At 38.8% G+C, this 24,684-nt stretch overlaps 2 protein-coding genes across 5 annotated transcripts in view; one reads left to right on the top strand and one right to left on the bottom strand.

Moving 5' to 3' along the window:
• Positions 1 to 21,302, bottom strand: part of CUNH11orf74 (chromosome unknown C11orf74 homolog) — a 59,048-nt gene extending 37,746 nt beyond the window's left edge. For all 4 annotated transcript variants that reach the window (XM_014465341.2, XM_014465347.2, XM_023763520.1 and 1 more), the window contains exons 1-2: positions 21,194 to 21,302; positions 4,759 to 4,914 (exon numbers count right to left, since the gene is read on the bottom strand). In XM_014465341.2, coding sequence (XP_014320827.1) covers positions 4,759 to 4,891 — 133 coding nt within the window. In that variant the 5' untranslated portion in view covers positions 4,892 to 4,914; positions 21,194 to 21,302. The remainder of the gene's footprint in view (positions 1 to 4,758; positions 4,915 to 21,193) is intronic.
• RAG2 (recombination activating 2) lies at positions 17,318 to 23,537 on the top strand. The gene is made up of 2 exons (XM_006099888.3): positions 17,318 to 17,510; positions 21,651 to 23,537. The coding sequence occupies exon 2, from the start codon at positions 21,679 to 21,681 to the stop codon at positions 23,260 to 23,262; it is 1,584 nt and encodes a 527-aa protein (XP_006099950.1). The 5' UTR covers positions 17,318 to 17,510; positions 21,651 to 21,678; the 3' UTR covers positions 23,263 to 23,537.
• Positions 23,538 to 24,684: the final 1,147 nt, after the last annotated feature.

The raw sequence follows: 24,684 nt of genomic DNA, 5'->3' as shown, positions 1-24,684 counted from the left end.
ATAAGTGTACATGCCTGAAATACGTAATGGTGGTAGACTATTGGTATAGCTCCTTAAAGAACTAAATATGAACAAAGTAAAAAGTACAGATTAAACTCTCTTGTGATTACATAATATTAGTAAAATCTAAGAAAAACTAAAGGCTATTTAGAGGTTTTGAAACTAAAAGTTTCAAAGATATTAATTCGAACAATCAAAGGTCTGACCACCATCAGTGAATAAAGCCATGGGCATGGCCATTTGTGCTGAACATTCTGATATATGATGTTCTAATTACAGGAAGGAAATTTAGTTCAAATATTAACAAGTACGAAAGGAAATAGAGAGGGTGAGTTGACAAGAATGTTATTCAAATACCTGTGGAAAGAATAGTAAAATGCTAAAAGGACAAAGTATTGCAAGTGAAATGAGAATAGCATAATGAAAACTGGAAACAAAAATCAAACATTAAAATCAGAAACAAAATATTTGATCCAGACATAAAATGGACAAATATAGCAGTGAATAGAAAGCTGTTTTAAATGGTAATATAGATATTGGTAGAATCACTTGGGAAACTGGATCCTACGGATTTTTTTAAAAATCTATTTTACTGATTTTTTACAGAGAGGAAGGGAGAGAGATAGAAAATTAGAAATATCAATGAGAGAGAAACATCGCTCAGCTGCCTCCTGCACACCCTCTACTGGGGATGTGCCCGCAACCAAGGTACATGCCCTTGACTGGAATCGAACCTGGGACCTTTCAGTCTGCAGGCTGACACTCTATCCACTGAGCCAAACCAGTTAGGGCTGGGTCCTAAGGATTTTAAGAATGAAATGGGAGAATGAAAAACAAGGATTTATTTAAGAGTTAATGATAAAATCATAGTGATTCACTGCAATTTCCAAACTGTTTTAAGATGAATAGCCGGCAAAATGAAAAAGTTTAATGGAAATTAATCATTTAGCCTGAAGCACAAAATCAGAACAACAGTAGGGTGTGTGTATGTGTGTGTGTGTGTGTGTGGCCCTCCTATGAGCTTTCACAGAACTCTGCTTCTGTCCATTATGGTACTTTTCATACATTAGTGTAATTTCTTGTTTTCTTATTTCTCTCTCACACTGGACCATCTAGTGCTTGAGGACAATTATTTATTCTTTGATCCTCAGCACCTAAAATAATACCTAGACTATAAGGACTCAGAGAATGAATGAATGCATTAACAAAAAATCAAATATAAGTTTTCATGTCCAAGTTTTTATAACCTAAAAAATGACAGCAATATGACAGACAAGGAAGAAGAGCATTTTTCCCTTTAGATGGATATTCTAGAAAGGCCTATAAATTAATCATATTCACAAAGAAACTGAGACACCTAAGACTGCAACCTAGCATCTTATCTTTAGCCACAATAATGTCAACAATATAATGACGTCTTCATCAATAATGAATAAAGGCAAAAATCTGCATTCTTATTTTCTCATGTAAATCTTAAAACTTGGTCTTACTCTCTTGAACTGAAGACACTATTGAGAATTCAATTATAACTGTCTCTTTAAAATAAATGTCTCCTTAAAGATTTTGATAGAACATTATATTTATTATCAAATATGTACCTCGGTTTAAAAAAACAGAGTAGCCCGGCCAACGTGGCTCTGTGGTTGAGCGTCAACCTATGAAGTAGGAGATCATGGTTCTATTCCCAGTGAGGGCACATGCTTGGGTTTCAGACTTAATCCCCAGTGTGGGGCGTGCAGGAGGCAACCGATCAATGATTCTCTTCCACTGTTGATGATTCTGTCTCTCTCTCCCTCTCCCTTCCTCTCTGAAATCAATAAAAATGTTTTTTGAAAGTAAATAAATAAAAATTAAAAACCAGAGCTGTTCTAAAAAATAAAAAACCTGTAAAATATGATCGACATAAATGTACTGTAGGGAGAATTATGCTATAATATGAACAGTTTCCAACTGTTTTCCAAGAGACTGTAGCAGTAATATGAATATCTTTCAATAAAGCTATAGTTTAATTTTTTCCAGGGAAATATTTTTAATAGGATTACTGACCCTTTTAACACTCTTAGAAAGAAAATGAATCCCATCAGCACTCTGGCATATAACTATTATAAAATTAAATAGAACAGTCAATCAGTGGAAATGAGAATAGACCTGAGAAACAAAACTTACTGAAGAAATGTACATAAGTATGCATGGTTTTAACCACACATACTCTTTAACAGAGAAAAGATTCTACTACATAGCAGCAAAACGACCAAACAGACTAAGAGAAATTAAGGGCTGAAAAGAAGGGGAAAACTGTGAAGAAACAGCTTTCCTGTTTTCCTTAAAACTGAATGAAAGCCTGGCCGGTATGGCTCAGTGGCTGAGCGTCGACCTATGAACCAGATCAAAGTTTGATTCCCTATCAGGGCACATGCCCAAGTTGCAGGTTTGGTCACCAGTAGGGGGCGTGCAAGAGGCAGCCAATTGATTTTCTCTCATCATTGAAGTTTCTCTCTCTCTCTCCCTCTCCTTTCCTCTCTCTGAAATCAATAAAAACATACTTTAAAAACAACAACTAAATGAACCATATTTACTTTGATCAGTTCTCCTATAACTCAACTCTTAGGCCTATCCCTAAGTCCCGTTTGGTTCTTCAGAAAGTACTTAAATGTTTCAGGAGGAAAAAGGATGCTTACTGATTTAAGACACATTTCTGCACTCACAACTCTTTGTGCTTTAAGAGGAATTTTTTCAGGTCATTAGTTTATAATGTGAATGGCGCCTAGGGATATTTTGAAAGGAAAAAAAAAACTAGTGTGCTTGGAGATGCAGTTTATGTGATTTGTGTCATCATTTATTTCAGCTCAATTTGGGGCCCAAACTAAACTCAAAATGAAGTGACCACATGTGCAGCAGTTTCTGTCTCAGCATGCAATGATCATACAGAACTCTGAAAAGAGAACAGTCCTCCTTACCCCCAAAACCAAAACATTATAACCTCCTTAAAACACCCAAGTCCTTGCACGTTCTTACTCTGCCACAGTATAAAAATAAAGTCAACTTTACAAATAACTTGCAAAATAATTTTAATTATCAAAATGCCATTGGCATACCAAAATGCATAAATTCGGCTGGTTTTACCCTTGTTTTCACACACACACACCCCACTAGACATTGCATACCGGCATGTTTGGGTCCAGTAATTATGGAACTAAATCATTAGCCTCAAAGAAAGCAAGCATCTTCCTAAACCCAAGTTCATTGATTAAGGTGATTCGGCCATTATCATGATTAATCTGATCCACATATCATGTCAATATAGATCATTCAGAGTCCTAAAGGTAACTAGAGATTTCCTAAAGTCTCCATTTCCCTTAAGGATAAACAAAACCACAGTCCACAACTTTTAAGGGTAAACAAAACAGATATTGATATTCCAGCTACTTTGTACAACGAAAGAAACAAGGTAGAATCACTTTTTCTTTGCTTCCTGATAACGACCCTACTTTTACATTTGTCAAGGACACATGAATCATGACTTAAAAGCATTGCTACTTCATAACTGTAATGTTGCTACTGTTATGAATCGTAATGTAAATATCTGATATGCAGGATGGTCTTAGGCGACCCCTGTGAAAGGGTCGTTCGACCACCAAAGGGGTCGCAACCCACAGGTTGAGAACCACTGCTCTAAAAGTTCCTCCAGTGAGTCCAAGGTGCAGCTAAGTGGAGAACCAACAGCCTCACACGTGTGGATCAATGACCCAGAAAGGACCAAGGTTGAGATCAAGCGAATGGGGATCTGAAGCAGAATTTACAATATAAATTACAAACTCAAATGCCTACAGGAGCCACTTAAGTGAATAAAGCAGGGGATGTATACACACATTTTTAGATTGTGTGAGTGCCAGAGAGCGCTACAAACTAGGGAGCTCATGGGGCAAGGGCTCCTGAGCTCTAGCTGATATTGCCGACAGGGAAATAACAGGTACCAGATCTCACTTATCAGAAAAAACACATCAAGATTTTTATGTACAATTTCGCAACTCTTAAATGTTGGCTCAATTTAAAAAACAAAAATAATACTGTAGGTGGCAAACAAAATACATAATGACACACACGACACAGGTTTGGCCTTTAGGCTTCAGTTAGTCACTTCTGGTCTAAAAGTTCATCTCTGTTGTACAAAAATCAGAGCACCATCATCATCATCATCACAACAACAACAATACCTAGCTTTCATTAAGTACTTACATGTTAGCCACATGCTAAGAGTTCTACACAGATTCCCTCAATTCACCGGCACCAACCTTTGGGGGTCTATTATTATTCCCCTTTTCCTTGATAACCCCATTCCCCAAGATCACATAGCCAGAAAGTGGTGATGCCATGATACAAATGTTTGCAGTATAACTCCACAGCCTATCCTGTGCTATATTTCTTTGAAGTTTTAAACATGCTTTAAAACCCCTCCACTGTTTGCACTTGGGTTTCTCCATAAATAAAATGAAGAGATTATACTGATTGATTTCTCAGGTCCTTTTTAACTCTCAAATTCAACAGTTCTGACTCCATCATACAACTCCTGGTTGGATTAAAAATGTTGGTATTTACATGAATCAGCCATGAATGCCCTGATAAGAACTGTCTGATCAAAGGAATGGAATGAATGAATGAATGCTCATCAAACAGTCTTTTGGAAAAGGAGTAAAGACATAAAATTATACTAAAATTCTTTATCTCTACTACTATAGAAAGTTTACTTTTCCATTTTACCTTTCGAAAGATGAGTAAAGGTGCTCAGAAATTCTTCGTATGTTTGCTCATGACAATTAACAAACTTATCCAAGACTTCTTTAATTATTTGATCTTCATCCATGGTCTCCAGTTCTGGTATTTTGGCAGGCATTCCTATTCACAGGGCCACTTTATCTATAAAACGAAGAAAAGCGTGAGTTGGACAGAGTCATGCAGTACCAGCCTCTCAGAAAATACTGTAATGTGAAAGAATTGCAAGACCCAAAAGAACAGGTCAAGATAGTTACTACAACAGTAATAAGGTCGAGTTCAAGAGGTCAGAGTTCATTCATATCCTGGCTTCTGAAGTGCTATCACAATTTTATTTTTGCTTCAGTTTCCACATTTCCATCTCCTTAATTCACGCCTTTTCATCTTTGTATCCCAAATGTTTAACAGCTCAGGAAAGGGCATAGAGCTGGCAGTCAATCAATATGAGGCTAAAATTATAGACAGTCCCTGACTTAAGATGGTTCAACTTAGGATTCTTTTACATTTTAGCGATGGTGTGAAAGCAATATGCTCTCACCATACTTCAGATTTGAATTTTGGTCTTTTCCTGGGCTTATGATATGCAGTACGATACTCTCTCCTGATGCTAGGCAGTGACAAGAGGCCGCACCGCCCAGTGAGCAACACGATCATGAGGATAAACAACTGATACTGTCTAGTGTAGTATTAAATGCATTTTCAACTTACAATATTTTCAAAAGCTTATGCTGGCTTTATCTCGATATAACCCCATCATGAGTCAAGGAGTATCTGTTCTCATTTGAGCAGGTACTACAGTCTGATGTGGCTAGAAACTGGTAAAACACTCATGTAAACTTGCCCAGTTACTTCACCTGTGCCTCACCGGGCATGGCTTCAAGTCCTTTCATCCTGATCAATCTACCTGGAAAAGGTTACACACCGCCTCCTTTCCTTGAAAACAGGCCATCCAGAAATGAAATCCGGACACGGTCTGGATACACTGAGATGGGACTAACTCCCACACTAAATATTGCGCTCCTGCTACATAGCTGAAGACCACGTTCACGTTGCTGGTGGCCCCTCCAGTGTCAGTTCACTTGCCATAACTAAATGCCTATTGGCTAAGACACAGTGACTGCCTCAACCCACACACAGTTTAAACTTTGTCTTTAGTTATGATGTTTCACCTTGTTAAATTCCATTCATTCTGGATGGAAGGTTAGTCTCACCTAGCTTTGAGAAAATTGACTATCTATAAAAAGCACAGGAGCAATTACTGCCTAAGTAGCTGGTGTGATTCAGGGAGGATAGTAAAGAGGAGGGGTTCTCCAATATTGTCTAGCAAACAGAGGAAGCACCAAGATTCTTATATTTTTCTAAAACAAGAAAAAAGTCAGTTATCTGTTATTAATCATATTTATTTGGTTAGCTCAGAAAAAAATAAAAATGTTTTCACAAGATGATACCTAACCTCATTTGATGGAAGGATCTGATCTGAATTAACATGAAAGTACTTACAGCTTTAATTTTTATTTCACTCAGAGTAACTATTCATATAGTTCCCTGTAGAAATACTATCTGGCTTGCTTTTGTGATGCTTTTCCAGACCCCACTGGAGATTTTTGTGTAATATGTGGCATTTTCCCTGATTACCTTTGTAAACTCCAAACTATTCTGAAATCTGAAATACACCTGACCCCAAGGTTTTAAATAAGAAATTGTGAAGCTACATGTACCTCCCAGGATTGGAATGAGGATTAAATGAATAGACACGGCACCTCAAGAAGTGTTAGCCATGATGATCATGGTGATGACAGTGGGTCGGGCTTCGTACTTGGTCCTCTGCCTACACAAAGACCTCTTTTGACTGTCACTCCTCTGACTTTGAAGGCGCTGCTATTACCTTCAGATAAATCAAGGTAAGTCCTCACTCACTACAACCCCAGATAAAACATGGTGCTGTAAAAGACGGGGTGAAAATAAAACGTGGAGCTCTGTACCAACTCAAAATGAAAGAAACTGTTTCAAACTATTTTTGTTGTTGTTGTTAATCCTCACCCAAGGATATCTTTCCATTGATTTTTAGAGAGAATGCAGGGGAGGGGAGAGACAGAGAGAGAGAAACGTTCATGTGAGATAGACACATTGATTGGTTGCCTCCCACAGGAACCCTGACCTGGGCCAGAGGACCAGGCTGGGGATTGAACCTGCAACCCACATACGTGCCCTTTGATTGGAATCGAACCTGGAACCCTTCAGTCCGCAGGCCGATGCTCTATCCACTGAGCCAAACTGGCTAGGGTTCAAACTACTGTATGAATTAGATATAGGAAAAAGCATCAATTAAGGTTTATGAAAATTTACTTGTAACACTGCCAACCTTCAGCAATCCAAAGTTTAATCAATTATGTTTGGAGTTGCTAGATAAAAAATAATGATAAAGAAATTCCCAGGTAGCTATTATGCCACTACCAGTAGGACATGTACTTAATTCCAAGAATGTCAATGTCAATCCAATTTTCCAGAATTGAACCCCAACAAAACTCTAACACTGAATTATATCAATGTTGCTTGAACCATCTCGGGTAACTACTTCAGCAAGCAAACACCACACAGCAACAGCCACCCGTGTTGGAGATTGCTGTAGATGTCTCCTTTAAGACTTTAAGTGAAGACAGAAATTCCTTTAAACTTCCCAATTCTCAAACTGGAATAGTTTGAGTAGTTCGCCTTAATACATGTCAGCTTCACTAAAGGCAAATAATTAACAGACTGTGCCCAGCACAAACTCAAAATCCTTCAAGACCTTTAATTTCCTTCACATGATTATCACAGTAAAGAAGAGGTTATGCTTTCATTGACTTTTCTAAGACTTTTGGAAAATCCAGTTTCACAAAATGTCATGATTGGAAGCACTTAACAAATACCCACCTTCAGATGTAGAACTCGCCCTGTCTGTGAAAATACAAAGAACCTAATGTGAAAAGTCCCCCGGGACTGACAGAGCAGCTCAGCGCTCGCCAGACAGTCGAGTGGTTTATGCAAATCCCAGTGGTTTTCTAAAAGGAAGCAATGCTTTTTCAGTTACTATTCATACTGTGTTTGTGTTTTTATCATAAAGTATTTTTCTAAAAGAAAGGGAGAGAGAGAGGGAGGAAGACTTGCCTGGATAACAAGATTCTTTGTTTTGCTTTGGTTTTCATGTTTTGGGGCTTAGAAGCTCCACATGAAAGACCCAGAACATTTGATGATAAGTCAATGTGTATAAATATCTACCGGTAAATCATAAGTATCACCATCACAATCACAGCCTCCAGTAGGAAACACTGGGAGGAAGCACTGCTCTCCTCGGACGACTAAACATCACAGGAAACCACAGGTTTGGTGAGGAACAGGGTTCTCTTCTTATCGAGCCGCTGAGCTACAGCACGGGAGCCCTCCCTGGAGTCGTTTTCTACCACCACCCAAGCCCGTCAGAGTGTGTGCTCTCTGAAAGGAGGTTATTATGAAATCCGGGATGTGGAATTACCACCATTGACTTAGCACATCGTTGATGTTTACCTTCAGATCCCTGCTCCATGCAGCTTACCTACACACAACTTTCAAAGACAAGAGTGTAAAGAAACAAGATGCCATGAGCTAGTCTCCTCTCAATGTGCATAGCCTGCTTTTTAAAATTATTTTATTGCTGAGAGAGAGAGAGAGAGAGAGAGAGAGAGAGAGAGAGAGAGATTGTTTGGTTGTTCTACTTATTTATGCATTCATTGGTTATTTCTTGTATGTGCCCTGACTGGGAATCAAACCCACAATCATGGCATACTGGGTCAATGTTCTGACCAACTGAGTGACCTGACCAGGGCCATAACGTGCTTTTTAACAGCACAGAGAGAGCTCTATGTCCACAAACAGGTTTTAAGAAAAAACTGGGAGCCTTACCATTGATACTTAAATAAATAACACATTTTTAAAGATTTTTCCAGGAGCCATCAAAATGCACTTTCTCAAATTCTCATAGTTCTGCTCAACAAAAATCTCCTACTGTGCTCAAAGGTAAGATGGGATATTATCAAAATAAGTCTCCCTGCATAAGGAAACGAAACCATCAACCTTGATATTTCATAGAATGGGTCTCCCTTTGTAGTTTGGAAAGTGGACAAATCTCAAAAGACCAAGTTGCACTGTAAGGGTACTGAGTTAATTTATGATAGAAGAGACCTAGTGTGAACTGATTGCTTCTTCCTTGACAACTACACCTATTTTGCATCCTCTAATTTTTTTAGGTCTTTTAGTTCATATTAAGAAAAGAGAAAGAAGACCAGTGACAGAAGTTGCCACAGATTCTTAGACTTGAGAGAAACAGGAAGGTCATCTAGTCCAACCACTGTGAATGAATGAATGAATGAATGAACGAATCTGGGAAACTTTAGTTGGGGTTTTTGTCATCTAATGACTCTATTGATGAGAAGTATTGTGTGGCTCTCAATGTCATAAATAATAATGACATGCTCATGATTATGAATCTCAGGGTATATATGAAGTCAGCAGGAAATTAGGCAAAAAGCAACAATCTCCCCCTGGATGGGTATATCTATGCCTCCAACTATATTCTGTACCCAGTAATACTGTTGTTTCAAATACTTACCAATACAAACAAGGAAACAAAGGAAAATATAAAAGGAATAAAGAAGAAGGCATAAATACAAATCTTACAAAATAGAAAAGAATCTCAACTCCTTTACTTTTTCCCCCCTAAGGATGAGATAAAAACATACAATTCTAACATCAAAGAATACACTGCACTTCAAGTTATAAGCTTCTGCCAACAAATCTATTCTAACACTTAAAAGGCATGGAATTTTTCATTATCACCAAAAATGTTGATGGCATAAGCATCTATATTTTACAAAAATTCTCCCAGGTACACTGCAGTGAATATCAAAGGAAGCACTGAGAGAGAGGACTTTAGAAAAGAGAAGTTGTGCTGTCATCCATGCAGAGGTCTCAGTAGGAGGCATGTCTTAGCTATACTTTTTTCCTGGACCAAACCTCATCTTAAGGAAAAGTGAAGAAGAATTGCATGGAATAAAAAATGCGGGCTTACTACATGCTTACCATGAACATAGATATCACGAAGTTTGCCTTATCAGAACAGGTTCTAGTTCCTCTCCTAATGAAGATTGTAATCTACACGTTCAACACAGGACTCCATTTTTGTAACAGGAATGACTATGATGACCTGTTTCATGATTAGTGATATGGAATGGAGTGAAAACATTCTATATAATAAAAGCCTAATATGCAAATTGACTGAACAGTGGAACGACCATGGAATGACCGGTTGTTATGACACACACTGACCAGCAGGGGGCAGACACTCAAAGCAGAAGCTTCCCACAGCCTGTAGGTCCTGACCTGGCGGGGCCAGTGAGTGGGCGGTGCCAGGCCAGTCAGGCAGGTGCCAGCAGGGGGCCCCAATTGCCCTGCCAGTCACCCTGCAGATCAGCCCTGATCGCCAGCCAGGCCTAGGAACCCTACCCATGCACGAATTTCATGCACTGGGCCCTAGTTTTAAAATAAAGGATGTAATAGGAATAAGGACAATAAAACATATCAAGGCAAAATAGTGAATTTTATAAAGGAAGCAGGAAATATATATATAAACAATCTGTACGATATGGGACTAGGGAAAAGTATGATCCATAAAAAGAAAATTTGATCAATTACACCTTAGGAAAATTAAAAACTTTGCTCTGTGAAAGATCCTGTTAAGATGAAAAGAAAAATTACAGACTAGGAGAAAATATTTATAAGTCACATACCCAATAAAGGACCAGCATATAGGATATAGAAAGAACTCTCAACACTTACTAAAGAAAAAATCCAATTTAAAAAGGACAAAAGACACACATAGATATTTCAGCAAAGAGGATATATAAATGGAAAATAATCTCATGAAAAGATATTCAATATCATTAACCACTAGAGAGATGCAAATTAAAACACAATGAGTAACTTATTAGAAATGACTAAAATAAAAAATTGTGTTAACACCAAATGCTGGCAAGGATGCAGGAAAACTGAGTAACTTGTATGTTGCTGGTGGCAGTGCAAATGGTTCAGCCATTCTGAAAAAGATTTCGGCAGTTCCTGACAAAACTAAAAATGGACTTAACATACAAATGAACAATTGCACTCTTTGTATTTACCCCAGAGAAATAAAGACTTATTCCCATGCAAAAAGTTGTATATGAATGGTCATAGCAGCTATATTCACAATAGTAAAAAGAAAGGAAACTATCCAAATGTCCTTTAGAGGGCGAATAGTTAAACTGTGGTACGTCCCTACCATGGAATATTACTCAGCAATAAAAAGGAACAAACTATTGATTCATTCAATAACCTGGATGAACCTCAAAGAAATCATGTGGAGTGAGAAAAAGCCAATCTCAAAGGGCTATTCTAGTGTACAGACTGCATGATCCCATTCATACAACATTCATGAAATGACAATTATCAAGACAGATGGGGAACAGTTAGTGGTTGCTGGGGTTATAAACAAGGGGAGGAGATGGTGAGTACCAACGGGGTAACGTAGTGGATTCCTATAGTGGTGTTACAGCTGAGTATCTTGATTGTGGTAGTGGTTATGCAAGGCAACACGTGTGCTATAGTTGAACTACTCACACATACAAATGAGTGTATATATACATAGCTAGTGAAATCGGAATATACTGTGTGGATTCTACCAATATCAATTTCCCACATTATACTACTCCATTTGTACAAGGTGTTAACATTGCAAAAGGCTGGATTATGGACTCTCCCTGGACATTTCTTTACAACATCATGTGACTCTATCCTGTGAATCTATAATTATTTCAAAACTAAAAGTTAAAAAAAGGGGGCGGGGGGAGTTATAGAAGAAGGCTGAGCCACCTAAGGCAAAGAGATTTAGGAAAAGAAAAAATTATCACTAAACGTTTTACCAGGAATGTTGGCACTCAGCATGTTGATTGCTTTCCCCCTGCAGAAAGCTCTGGGGGATGGGAATAATGCTAATCTATAAAATTACATGTTTAAGCAGAAACTTTCCTCTTGAAAAATTTGCTTCCCTATCCTGCTCATTCATCCAAGCTACTATAATGACGTTTCTTGAGGCTATCATTCATTAAGCCTGGCTGTTCATCAGCAGATTGTATAAAATCAATTTTATTTCTCCCAAATATACTCTTCCTCCAAGCTGTTTAAGTCAATCCAGACATATCGGCATTGGCTCACTGAGGCAGGTCAACTGAGTATTAGGCTGTTTTCAATTACACAGTTCTGCATTCCATTAAACAAAGAAAAATGCAAACAGTTAAGCATTCAAACTTCCTCTCTCTGCTCACTCCCTGTCATTTTTTAAAAAACAGATCACCCTTGGATGTGGAATCTGAAGGATAAGACAAATTTCAGAAAATCCGTTGTTTCTGAAATCAGGAAGACTACCTTTTCACCACCATTTTGTTTCTTTTACCTGTTTTTAAAACTTTAGAATTGTGGGTAACCACAAGTAAATACCCTGTCTTCATCCCCTAACAAAACTCCCACATCATTTGACCTCTAGGCTAGCACATTAAGAAAAATGTACAATATACATTTATCAACCATATTCAAAATTGATCTCCTACCTTCGGAACTGTGATCAACTACATCAATGAGTTATGGACAATGACAGTGAGTGTTTGAACATTTCTTGAAAGGCCCCTTTCAAAGAATCCATAAGGTAGTAGTTCCAGAGTCAACTTACAGCTCTATAATCATGCAATAATGTTTAAATCATAAAAGACTTATTAGCTCATTATAATCCCACCTTCACATGGACGCAATGTCCCATTAATGCTTATTTAATCTGTATTGCACAACTATAACTGGAAGGCATCCACTCCTGATTAAAGGTATCCCCCTCTCTCCAGCTTCCTGAGCCTGTTGGCCACCTGCGCCCAGTGCGGTGCAGAGCACTTTACACCAGAAAGCCTATTTTAAAGCAAAATGTGCACAGTGGGTTAGGAGCAGGTGTAGACCAATGGAACTAAATCAACTCTGCTTGCAGGAGTTCATTTCTAAGTATTTCAAAATGCCAGATCTTGCAAATAAAATCGACCTTTTCATTTGACATTCTCTTAAGAGAAATGAGATTTTAAAGATGTCTTTCCCAACTATTTTTAATTCTAAATTCCTAAGAATGTGAAATTATAAATGGGCTTTAGAGATAATGCAGTGATTCCCCAGCTTCCACTTACTCTCAGCATTTGTATTTGCAATTTTGCCTCAATGTACACAAAACAAACACACAGACACACATACAAAATTTCTTCTTTCCAACATGGTTTCTATACTGAAAGGTAGAAATTAAGAACACAAACTCCCTTATCTAAAAGTTAAATTTTTATTAGTACACCACTGTAAAACACCTATGAAATTTCCCCCCATTTAACTTTACAGCAAAGAGTGCACCTCAAATCAGAAAACATGGAACATAGAAAAATACCAGTGATTCTGGTCAGGTGGCCATATTTAATTAATTGCTTTAAACAAAAAAATGACAAGTCACTTGTCATGTTCTTCTCTTGACAATCCATCATACTAACTGTAGATCGCTTCTGTGCATATATTTACTTTTCCTTCCTCTTTTCTCCTCTTTGTCAGTTTCGGTTGTGGCTCCTATATTGTGGGATTCACTCAACAAGCCAAACTTCTCCCTTTCCTTTTCTATTCATATTATTTTCTTAAAAATCAACCACCTAGCCCAGCCAGTGTAGTTCAGTGGTTGAGTGTCGACCTATGAACCAGGAGGTCATGATTCGATTCCGGTCAGGGCACACGCCCGGTTTGCGGGCTCAGTCCCCAGTGTGGAGTGTGCAGGAAGCAGACAATCAATTATTCTCTCTCATCACTGATGTTTCTCTCTCTCTCCCACTCCCTTCGTCTCTGAAATCAATAAAAATATTTTTTTAAAAATCAACCACCTATTAAAATTTCTTAAATTGTCTATGCCTATCCAAATGCTATGTAAAGTTCACCAGCCTTACTTCAAACACTAACTCATTGAGCAACGATGTAATTTGTTTCTGCATTTATAAAATAGGGGTGGAGATGCTTGAGGGGTGCCCTGGGCTTCCTGGTTAACACTGTCATGAGTTCACGGAACAGCATTTCTCCCCTACCTCCGCTCAACCCATTAGGTACACACACCTGCAGCTCTGTCACCCTGGTCAAGTTACTTAACTTCTCTGGCCATAAGTTGTTTGATTGTAAAAATAAAGGGACTGGACTTGAAGCTGTCTTCCATTTTTGACATTCTATTTTTCTCCAATTATGCTTGCTTTTTGTTCAATTACTATGTTAGTACATCTCATTACTTTTATGTCGCCTGTGGAATAAAAATTATTTTATTCTGTAATTACACTGATTTGTATTCTTTAATTGTCCACTGTTTCTTGGATTTAAGGTAGGAGAAATCAATATATTTCAGGAGGAGTTTGAATTTGATTCTGCCTCAAGGTTTAAGAATGGGCTGAGTAACCTATAATTGAGATTCCTTGGTGAACTTTTAAGGGTAAGTATGGGAAGAATGTGGGGCATCTTTATCCACAATCAAAAGTTGCTTCATCCTACTATCATGCATGTTCCTTAAGGGCAAGATCTATGTCTGTGATTTTTCCACATTTCTTTCCATGACTCTTCATAGTGGACATACAATAAATTGTTTACTATTTCACATTTAGTTTCTATGCTGAGCACTTTGGTAGACTGGGACCTTGGATAAACATTAGAGTAGAGCACAAAGAAATGAACATTTTTATGGTTATGTGATAAGCTTACTAGGTGGTATATATTTTTCTTGATGCAACAGTTTTTAATTAACTGTTTTAAAATTATGTCAGCTACAATAATTAAGACTACGGCATTGGTGAAAGAAAAGGCAAATGGATCGATGGAATAGAATAGACAGCCCAGAAATAGACCCACACAAATATAGTTAACTGATCTCTGACAAAGGAGCAAAGGCAATACAATGTAGCATGGACAGTATTTCTACAAATGAATCTGGAACAACTGGACATCCACACGCAAAAAAAAAATTTAATCTAACCACAGACAGCACACCCTTCACAAGAATTAACTTAAAATGGACCATGGACCTAAATCTAAAACACAAACCATAAATTTCCTAGGAGAAAACGTGGAAGAAAGCCTAGATGACCTTGGATATCTCGACAACTTTTTAGATACAACCCTAAAGGCATGATCAATGAAAGAAATAATTGATAAGAGAGACTTCATTAAAGTTAAAAACTTCTGCTCTCTGGGAGACACTGTGAAGAGAATGAGAACACAAGCCACAGACTGAGAGAAAATATTTGCAAGAGACATATCTGATAACATGCTATCCAAAACACAAAAAGAACTCTTAAAATTCAACAATAATAAAACACTGCAATTTAAAGAATAGGTGGCCATATTTAATTAATTGCTTTAAACAAAAAAATGGCAAGTCTAAAGACCTTAACAGACACCTCAACAAAGAAGATATACAGATGACGAATAAGCACAGGAAAAGATGCTCCACGTAATATGTCATCAGGGAAATGCAAATTAAAACAATGAGATACCATCATACAACCATCCGAATGGCCAAAATCCAGGACACTGACAACACCGAATGTGCAGCAACAGGAACTCCCGTGCATGGCTGGTGGGAATGCAAAGTCACACAGCCACTTTGGAAGACAGTTTGGCATTTTCTTACAAAACAAAATATACACTCACCATACGATCCATCAATCCCACTCTTTGGTATTTACCCAAAGGAGCTAAAACTTATGCCCACACAAAAACGGGCACATGGATGCTTATAGCAGCTTTATTCATAAATGTCCAAACCTGGAAACAACCATGATGTCTTTCAGTAGGAAAGTGGATAAATACACTGCTTAGCGCACGCACGCACACACACACACACACACACACACACACACACACACACACGGAGCTATCGAGCCAGGAACCTTTAATGCATATTACTAAGGTAAAGAAACCAATCTGAAAAGGTTACATACTGTGTGATTCGAACTACAGGCATACCTCATTTTTCTGTGCTTTACTTTATTGTCCTTCACAAATGTTTCATTTTTTTTTTTTTACAAACACCAGCAAAATGATCATAACTCGCTTTATTGCAATACTCACTTTATTACAGTAGTCTGGAACCACAATATCTCCTAGGTATGCCTGCATGTAACATTTGGGAAAAGTCAAAACTATGAGAACAGTAAAAAGAGGAGAGAGGGAGGTATGAATATACAGAGCACAGAATATTTTTAGGGTAGTGAACCTATCCTATATGATGCCATAACTGTAGATACAGGTCATTTTTCATTTGTCCAAACCCACAGACTACATCACACCTGATGCGAAGTATGGACTCTGGGTGATAATGAAGTGTCACTGTAGGTTCGATTGTAACGAATGTACCTCTGGTGGGGGTGTTGACAATGGGGGAGACTATGCATGAGTGACACAGGAGGCATATGGGAATCTCTGTAACTTCCACTCAATTTGCTGTGAACCTAAAACTGCTCTAAAAAAGAAAGTCTATTCGAAAATTAAGTCAACTTTTGCCATCTTTCATTTATTCTTCCTTTGATTGTGAAATTTCTGGGGTGGGAGTGGGAGAGGCTACCAACCTAGTTGGGTGGGCACTCTAAATACAATATCTCATTTAATCATTTGCAACAACCTTTTAATGTAAATATTTCTATTATCCCCATTTCAGAGATGGGGAAAGAAGCTTGGAGATTAAGTAACTCCACCTGGAAATGGCAGAGTGAGCAGAGAAAATCAGGTCAGCTTGACTCCAAAGCCCACCGTCTCGATCATTCCCTTGTACAACATTACACAGAAGCTCCCTCATATAAGCTAGTAATAGATCTCCAATAATTAGAACTCCTTTCTGAGGCTTACATTAGAGAAAATGAAACTGTCAAGCTGGTGTGGCTCAGTGGTTGGGCATCAACCTAAAAACCAGGAGGTCACGGTTCATTTCCCAGTCAGGGCACATGCCCGGGTTGTAGGCTTGATCCCCAGTGCGGGGCATGGAGGAGGCAGCCCATCAATGATTCTCCCTCATCACTGATGTTTCTATCTCTCTCTCCCTCTCCCTTCCTCTCTGAAATATATATATGTATATGTATATGTATATATATACACACATATATATGTATATAATGATTAACAATGGTATTAATGGTCACTGCTTTAGGAAAAATAATTTCCCATTTGATTCATAATAGTATCTATTTGATTCATAATAGTATCTATTTAAATCATAGCAATGATATTCATTTTCTTCTGTTTTTCTAAAATTTTTTCAATAAAAATATACCTTTGTCTTTACAGATGAACAGTGGGCTGTGTGTCCATTGTTTACCAGCAAGAAAATAGTTAAATCTTGAGGGTGCACCCTGGTGGATATCTCCCTCAACCATCTAAAGAAAAAAAAGGTCACAGTCAGTTACTCCCGTTAGAGCAGTGTTCGCCTGAACATCTGCAGGCACACACACACACACTCTCTCTCTCTCTCTTTACCGTCCGCCTTCTGCCTGCCACGGCCAGAGTGGGCAGTCAGTGAATCTTCCCCAAGTCCCGCTGACATTTAATACCTGGTTTAGCGGCAAAGACTCAGAGGGGGGTGAAGCGGCCCCTCTGGCATTCAGGTAGGTCCAAAACTTTCATTTCTACCAAAGCCGAAAGATGGGCACCTATGTTTGTCAACTGTAAGGGGAAGACCCTTCAGCAGCGTGTTAGTTAGCAGGCGGACTGGAGGTCCAGATGGGGAAGGGATGATGTCGAATTTGGAAACTCGGGGGCCTTCTGGTCTCAAGCTGCTGCAAGGATTTAATCCCTGTGGCATCAGAGCCCATTATTAATCTTAACGCATAAATGCTTCTCTGGCCTAAATGTCACACGGAAGACCTAATTCTGGTTTGACTGCCAGCAAAACAAAACCAAACAAACAAACAAACAAATCAGATAATGTATGTCTCAAACCTGATTAACCGCGCCAGGTATGGTTAATTCATGCACCAAATGACTGCAGTTGCATGAGGTCACCTGCTATTTTGGAGCAATCAGAAAAACATTGGTGACACTGATGAGTAAGTTTTCATGCTTTGGAGTACAGTGGTTTTCTCTGAGAGGAAAAGAGTCCATTCAGGCACAAGAAACTACAAGCCCAGACCTCACACCATCAGTCCTCTTTTGATTCTCAGCTATGCCCTGGCTTCACGGTGCACAAATGAACATCTCCCAGCTGAGAAATGTTCGCATGGGGTTGGGAAAATTGTTTAAGTTTATTGAGCCTATAGTTCTGTCTTTTAAAAAGAATACTGAATGTGTTGATTTTGAAACTTCCTTTGGTTGAAGAACAGTGTCTTCTTTAAAATCTACCTGACTAAATAAATATTGCAAAATAATGTGACAACACCTTCAATGTTCCTGTTTATTCTTTACATACCTAAGTTATCTGGTCATGGTTCAGTTATGGGTAATCTAACATTAAGTGCACCAATAGTTGAACTGTGTTACAAGAGGCGTTAATTCATCTTGACAGAAGTAAACTTGAGCATTGTTTTATAGGTCCCTGAAATGATGAGGTGGGCCAAAGTCAGGGCATTAAAGAGAGAACAGGTCAAAAATCTTTAGGAATCTGAACTAAGCTACAACAAATGGGTAGTATTCCTTATGCCTTGCCCAAGAAAATGTTTCTGTTTCATCTACGTGAATCATGTTTTCACTCATGAGAAGCCGATACCCCTATGACAACCTTACCATGAAGCCAATGGGCTGCAATGAAAACAGTTTTTTTAAAGCTTGCTGCTTAAAACCAGGTGTTCTTGGCGTATGTTCACCCTGGATGGGCTGCTTTATATCCTAGTAACAGCCTTCAACAGTGTTTAAAACAAACAGGCTTTGGCTTCAGCACTCCCTCCACCCAAAAGTGGGCAACTCTGTGACCATCATCGCACAGTATGCTGGGTGTGATCACTTAGGGTTTGCATTTACGGAATTGAGGGTCAACAGTTTTTCCTTTTAGTTCCTTTTCCACTTTCTCAGTGGCACAGATGCCTTCTCTTATGTATACTTGGGTAGGCCACAAAGAAAGAAAACACTTGCCCACTTTATTTCAAAAGCAGGGCAAGCTGCTGAACCTACAAACCACTGTGGTCTGAGGAAGAGAGAAGCTTGCTTTCATCACTTTAGCAACCGTCCATCTCATTCACCATTCATTTCTCACTTGGTTTAATAACCCACAGGATGATTATTAAAAGATCTCACCTTGAGGACTCTCCCAACTAAAACTAATGGGTAGAAAGGATATTTAGCAATTAATGACATCCATCTACAGAAGTAATTCAAGGCAGAAAGCCCCACCAACATCTCAGACTGACCATAGAGCCTAAATGGTCCCAGGAACCTTTGGAGGGGGTATAAAAATAAATTGTAGTATTAACATTTACTGAATACTTATTATGTGCCAGGCACTCTGCTATGAGATTTACATACACAGGGATTTACATTACCCCATTTAACCTTCAAAGCAACCCAATGTAGCCTTAGCCAGTTTTGCTCAGTGGATAGAGCACTGGCCTGTGGACTGAAGGGTCCCAAGTTCGATTCCAGTCAAGGGCACATGCCTACTGGGCTCGATCCCCAGTAGGAGTCGTGCCGGAGGCAGCCAATCAATGATTCTCTCTCATCATTGATGTTTCTATCTCTCTCTCCCTCTCCCTTCCTCTCTGAAATCAATAAAAATATATTTTTTAAAAGACCAATATATAGATACTAATATTATCCTCATTTTACAAATATGAAACGACAGGGGGAAAGTAACTTGTCCAAGATGGTTCTAGAGCAACTAGTTTTAGAGCCCAGACTTGGACTCAGACAATCCAATATAAGTCTGCATATTTAATGAGGGGTTACAGACAGGGTCACAAGAAGGATGAAATATTTCCTTTTATCTAAATTGAACCCATCACCAGCATCTCCACTGCATATGCTTATCCAATTCTCATTAGTCTAAAAATAATTACCAGTCTATACCTACTGACCAGATTCCCGAATCCTAAAGCCCTTCTAATCATCTTAGTATTATAAATATGATCGGCCATGACCAGCAGGTAACTGTGTACTAACAACCTTCCTTTTGATAAGTTCAAGTATAATCATAACAACTATCATGTACCGTGTGCAAAGTCCTGTTCGAAGTCCTTTATATGTGTGCATTAATGTATTAATCGAGACTTACCAACCTATGAACTAGGTAAAATAATTATCCCATTTCACAGATGAGGAAACTGAAGCAGAGAGACGTCAAATTACTTGCCCAGGTTCACGTACTTAGTGGCAGAGCCATGAGTTGAATACAGCCAGTCAGCCTTCAGAGTCCATACTGTCAGCCACTGTTTTATGAAGCATATTAACAATTTACTCTTAAAAGTCAAGGAATCTGTGCTATTTTGTTTCCTTTCTCCTTGTAGTGCCTAGGACTTCACTCTGCAAACAGGGAAGGTGCTTCTCATTAAGGCTCCTGACATCTCTCTAAGGTAGGTGATAATAATAAACATAAAAATTCGTCAAGCTTACGTCACCTAGTAGATACCTTTGGAAAAAATACTGTAATACAAATATTAAATCCTGAATAATTGTGGCACCTCTTGGCTTAATGCCTGCTTCAGGGTTACGAAAGAATTACTTCAAATGTTTTGGGCTGGAAAGAGAGGTCTGAATTAACAGCCACTAACTCTATTTTCAGAAAGGGAGAGGGGGTGGGAAGAAGTGAGAGGGAGGGGGAGAAAGAGAGATAGTGGTTTAGGAATCTTCTCTGCTTCGCTAAAAGAACCCTAAAACCCAGAGCAAGCGCAGTTGAGAAAACAAAGGGCCTTTGGCGTGGCACTCCCTTACGGTCTAATTAATGTATATTTTCACGACTAAATACAGGAATGGTAAAATCATTATCAGGTCGCTTCTACCCTGCACTCCAGATATTCTGAGACTCGCCTTTCTGTTCTGCAAAACAGTCACGGCTTTTCCAACCTCGGCGCCCCCCTGAGCTCCCAGCCCCGGCCACCTGAGGATGCTCAGAGGTGCGATTCCTTGCGGAGCGCCACCGCTTCCAGGCAGCCCTCTGCAAGGACACCCCGGCCTGGCGTCCTCCAGGCTCCGGTTTCCAGGCAACCCCACTCAGGCCGGAGCAACTGTTCCTCCTCCTAGGTCGCCAGTTTAAGAGTCCCCGGGCTCAGCACCGGGGACCCCTGGGCAGAGGGCTGGCTTCAGCCCCTCCCGGTGCTGCAGACTTCCCTAACCCGGATGTTGGGGCTGCGGTAGCCACTCTCACCTCCCAATCCCTAGATTTCCGCTCTGGCTCCAAATCTAGTCACTTCGCACTTTTGACGTCCTCCTTCAGAAAAAAAAAAAAAAACATCCTAGGAGTCTCCCCTCCGGAGCAACGGACCCTGTCTTAGCCATGCAACCCATAGAGAACTGATTCCTGGGAAATGTAGTTCTTTCTGACGTTAAGTGGTGAGTTTTAAGGAAAAAGGACTACAATTCCCAGAAATCTAAGGGAGGATTGTCCAAGTCTAAAACGTGTCCCAGCTGCTTGCATTGTATCTAGACAGGAAGGTTCTGTGGCTCTTTGCTTACCTAACTGCCTGGATTGTACTAATTCAGTCCCACTACAAGCTTGTGGAAGAACTTTTGTTTAAAACATGCTTTCTTCGTGTGAGGGGATCTAAACACAGTTATTTATAGAAAGAGTTTTAGTAAGTTAATTTTTTTTGTAATTCTTTCAGATAAAAGAACTATCCACAATCAGAAAATATGTCACTTCAGATGGTTACAGTCAGTAATAACATAGCCTTAATTCAACCAGGCTTCTCACTAATGAATTTTGATGGACAAGTTTTCTTCTTCGGCCAAAAAGGCTGGCCCAAGAGGTCCTGCCCCACTGGAGTTTTCCATTTTGATGTAAAACATAACAATCTCAAATTGAAGCCTGCAGTTTTCTCTAAGGATTCCTGCTACCTTCCTCCTCTTCGCTACCCAGCCACTTGCACATTCAAAGGAGGCTTAGAGTCTGAAAGGCAGCAATACATTATCCACGGAGGGAAAACACCAAACAATGAGCTTTCAGATAAGATGTATGTTATGTCTGTTGTGTGCAAGAACAACAAAAAAGTTACTTTTCGCTGCACTGAGAAAGACTTGGTAGGAGATGTTCCTGAAGCCAGATATGGCCATTCCATTGATGTGGTATATAGTCGAGGGAAGAGCATGGGTGTTGTCTTTGGAGGGCGGTCATACATACCTTCTGCCCAGAGAACCACAGAAAAATGGAATACTGTAGCAGACTGCCTGCCCCATGTTTTCTTGGTGGATTTTGAATTTGGGTGCTCTACATCATACATTCTTCCAGAACTTCAGGATGGCCTATCTTTCCATGTCTCCATTGCCAGAAATGATACCATTTATATTTTAGGAGGACATTCACTTGCCAATAACATCCGCCCTGCCAACCTCTACAGAATAAGGGTTGATCTCCCCCTGGGTAGCCCAGCTGTGAATTGCACAGTTTTGCCGGGAGGAATCTCTGTCTCTAGTGCAATCCTGACTCGGACAAACAATGATGAATTTGTTATTGTGGGTGGCTATCAGCTTGAAAATCAAAAAAGAATGGTCTGCAACATCATCTCTTTTGAAGACAACAAGATAGAGATTCGAGAGATGGAGACCCCAGATTGGACCCCAGATATTAAGCACAGCAAGCTATGGTTTGGAAGCAACATGGGCAATGGAACTGTTTTCCTTGGCATACCAGGAGACAATAAACAAGCTGTTTCAGAAACATACTATTTCTACATGTTGAAATGTGCAGAAGACGATGTGAACGAAGATCAGAAAACATTCACCAATAGTCAGACATCAACAGAAGACCCAGGGGACTCCACGCCCTTTGAAGACTCAGAAGAATTTTGTTTCAGTGCAGAAGCAAATAGTTTCAATGGTGACGATGAATTTGACACCTATAATGAAGATGATGAGGAAGATGAGTCTGTAACTGGCTACTGGATTACATGCTGCTCTACTTGTGATGTGGATATCAACACTTGGGTACCATTTTATTCAACTGAGCTAAACAAGCCTGCCATGATCTATTGCTCTCATGGAGATGGGCACTGGGTCCATGCCCAGTGCATGGACCTGGCGGAACGCACACTCATCCAGCTGTCGGAAGGAAGCAACAAGTATTACTGCAATGAGCATGTGAAGATAGCAAGAGCATTGCAAACCCCAAAACAAGTTCCCCCCTTAAAAAGGCCTCCACTGAAATCCCTCCACAAAAAGGGTTCTGGGAAAATTCTTACTCCTGCCAAGAAATCCTTTCTTAGAAGGTTGTTTGATTAGTTTCACAAAAACCTTCCAGATTCAAGTACATCGAGTTTTTAAACCAATTATAAAGAATCATAGCCATGATAAAATTATATTCATCCTTTCATTTATTGAAAATGTCTGCATTTGCTTTTAGTTAGATGAAATTTGGTACCAGTAAAAAGTACTTATAATACAGTACTAAGTAAATGAAAATATTTTACTCAAAGATATCTTAAATGAATATTTCTGATCTGAATTTCTTCATTCAAAGAATCTTAAATGCAGAATTAGTAATAATAAGATAGATAGATAGATAGATAGATAGATAGATAGATAGATGATAGATAGATAGATAGACTCCAATGGCATGGATAAATAGAAAAGGAATAATCATCAAGTTAGTTAAATTTTTATCAAGTATCTGCATGAACTTTCTTTGAAGGATCCCTCATCATATGGTATACAAATGATAAACCAAAGCCAGTCACTTGAACTGATTCTTGGAGAGAGTCAGTTCACTGATGCTTAGTACTCTGAAAAAAAAAGAAAATGAGTGTGAGTACACTAAAAAAATTAGGGGGTGGGGGATAAATCTCACAGAGAAGGATAGTATTGTTTATTTCCCCAAAAAATAAAAAGTTTAAAGGATTTCCTATAGTAAACAGGTAGAAGACTTCAAACAAAGGGAAATAATTTGTGTATATGTCTAGTTAATATGAGGAGTTTGCTGCCAGTGAAACTGTAAAATCAGTGAGCTTGTTAAGATTCAATAAAATACTTTCTAGAATGCAAGTTAAAAGGACTGTTAATTTTGAGGCTTAGAGACATCAATCGATAATTAGATGACCTTTGAAACAAATATCTCCCCCCCCCCCAAGTATTTTTCTGGAAAGGAGTTTTACCTTAACCTAAGAGCCTAAGCCATAGACTCTTGTCATCAGTCTTCATTGAGAGTCTACAATGTAAGTTACTATTGCAAATTTTTGAAAAATATGAACCATACAAAAGATAAAACCCTGGAACCCAAGTTATTTTATTCCTAACAGTTCCATGTCTTAGATGTTAAAATTAACTTGAATAAATTAAATCATGTTAACTTTGTTTCAGTAATGTTGTTTGATGAATATTCCTTTTGAACAATTTGCTGTGCCATTGTTTTGATTTTTTGTTATTTCTATCATCTACATGAAACTAATAAAATATTAAAATGCCTCCTGTTTATATTGATTTACTCCAATTATTAGCATTTACAGTTACCCAATGAAGGGCAAAATTATACTATTTAATAGTCTCAGGATCCCGGTAATTTCTTTCCTATCTGTTAGTAGAAACTGGCATAAGTTACTAGTAGAGCTAGAATATCCTTCACAGAGTTCAAAAGAGTTATTCCTTCTAGAGGCAGATACAAACTCTTATCTTGATTTGTCTACAGATTAGAAAAAGTAAAATTGTCAT

The sequence above is a fragment of the Myotis lucifugus genome, unplaced genomic scaffold, assembly GCF_000147115.1.
Source record: "Myotis lucifugus unplaced genomic scaffold, Myoluc2.0 scaffold_288, whole genome shotgun sequence".
Taxonomy (NCBI): Eukaryota; Metazoa; Chordata; class Mammalia; order Chiroptera; family Vespertilionidae; genus Myotis; species Myotis lucifugus.
This window is presented reverse-complemented; position numbering and strand designations above follow the sequence as displayed.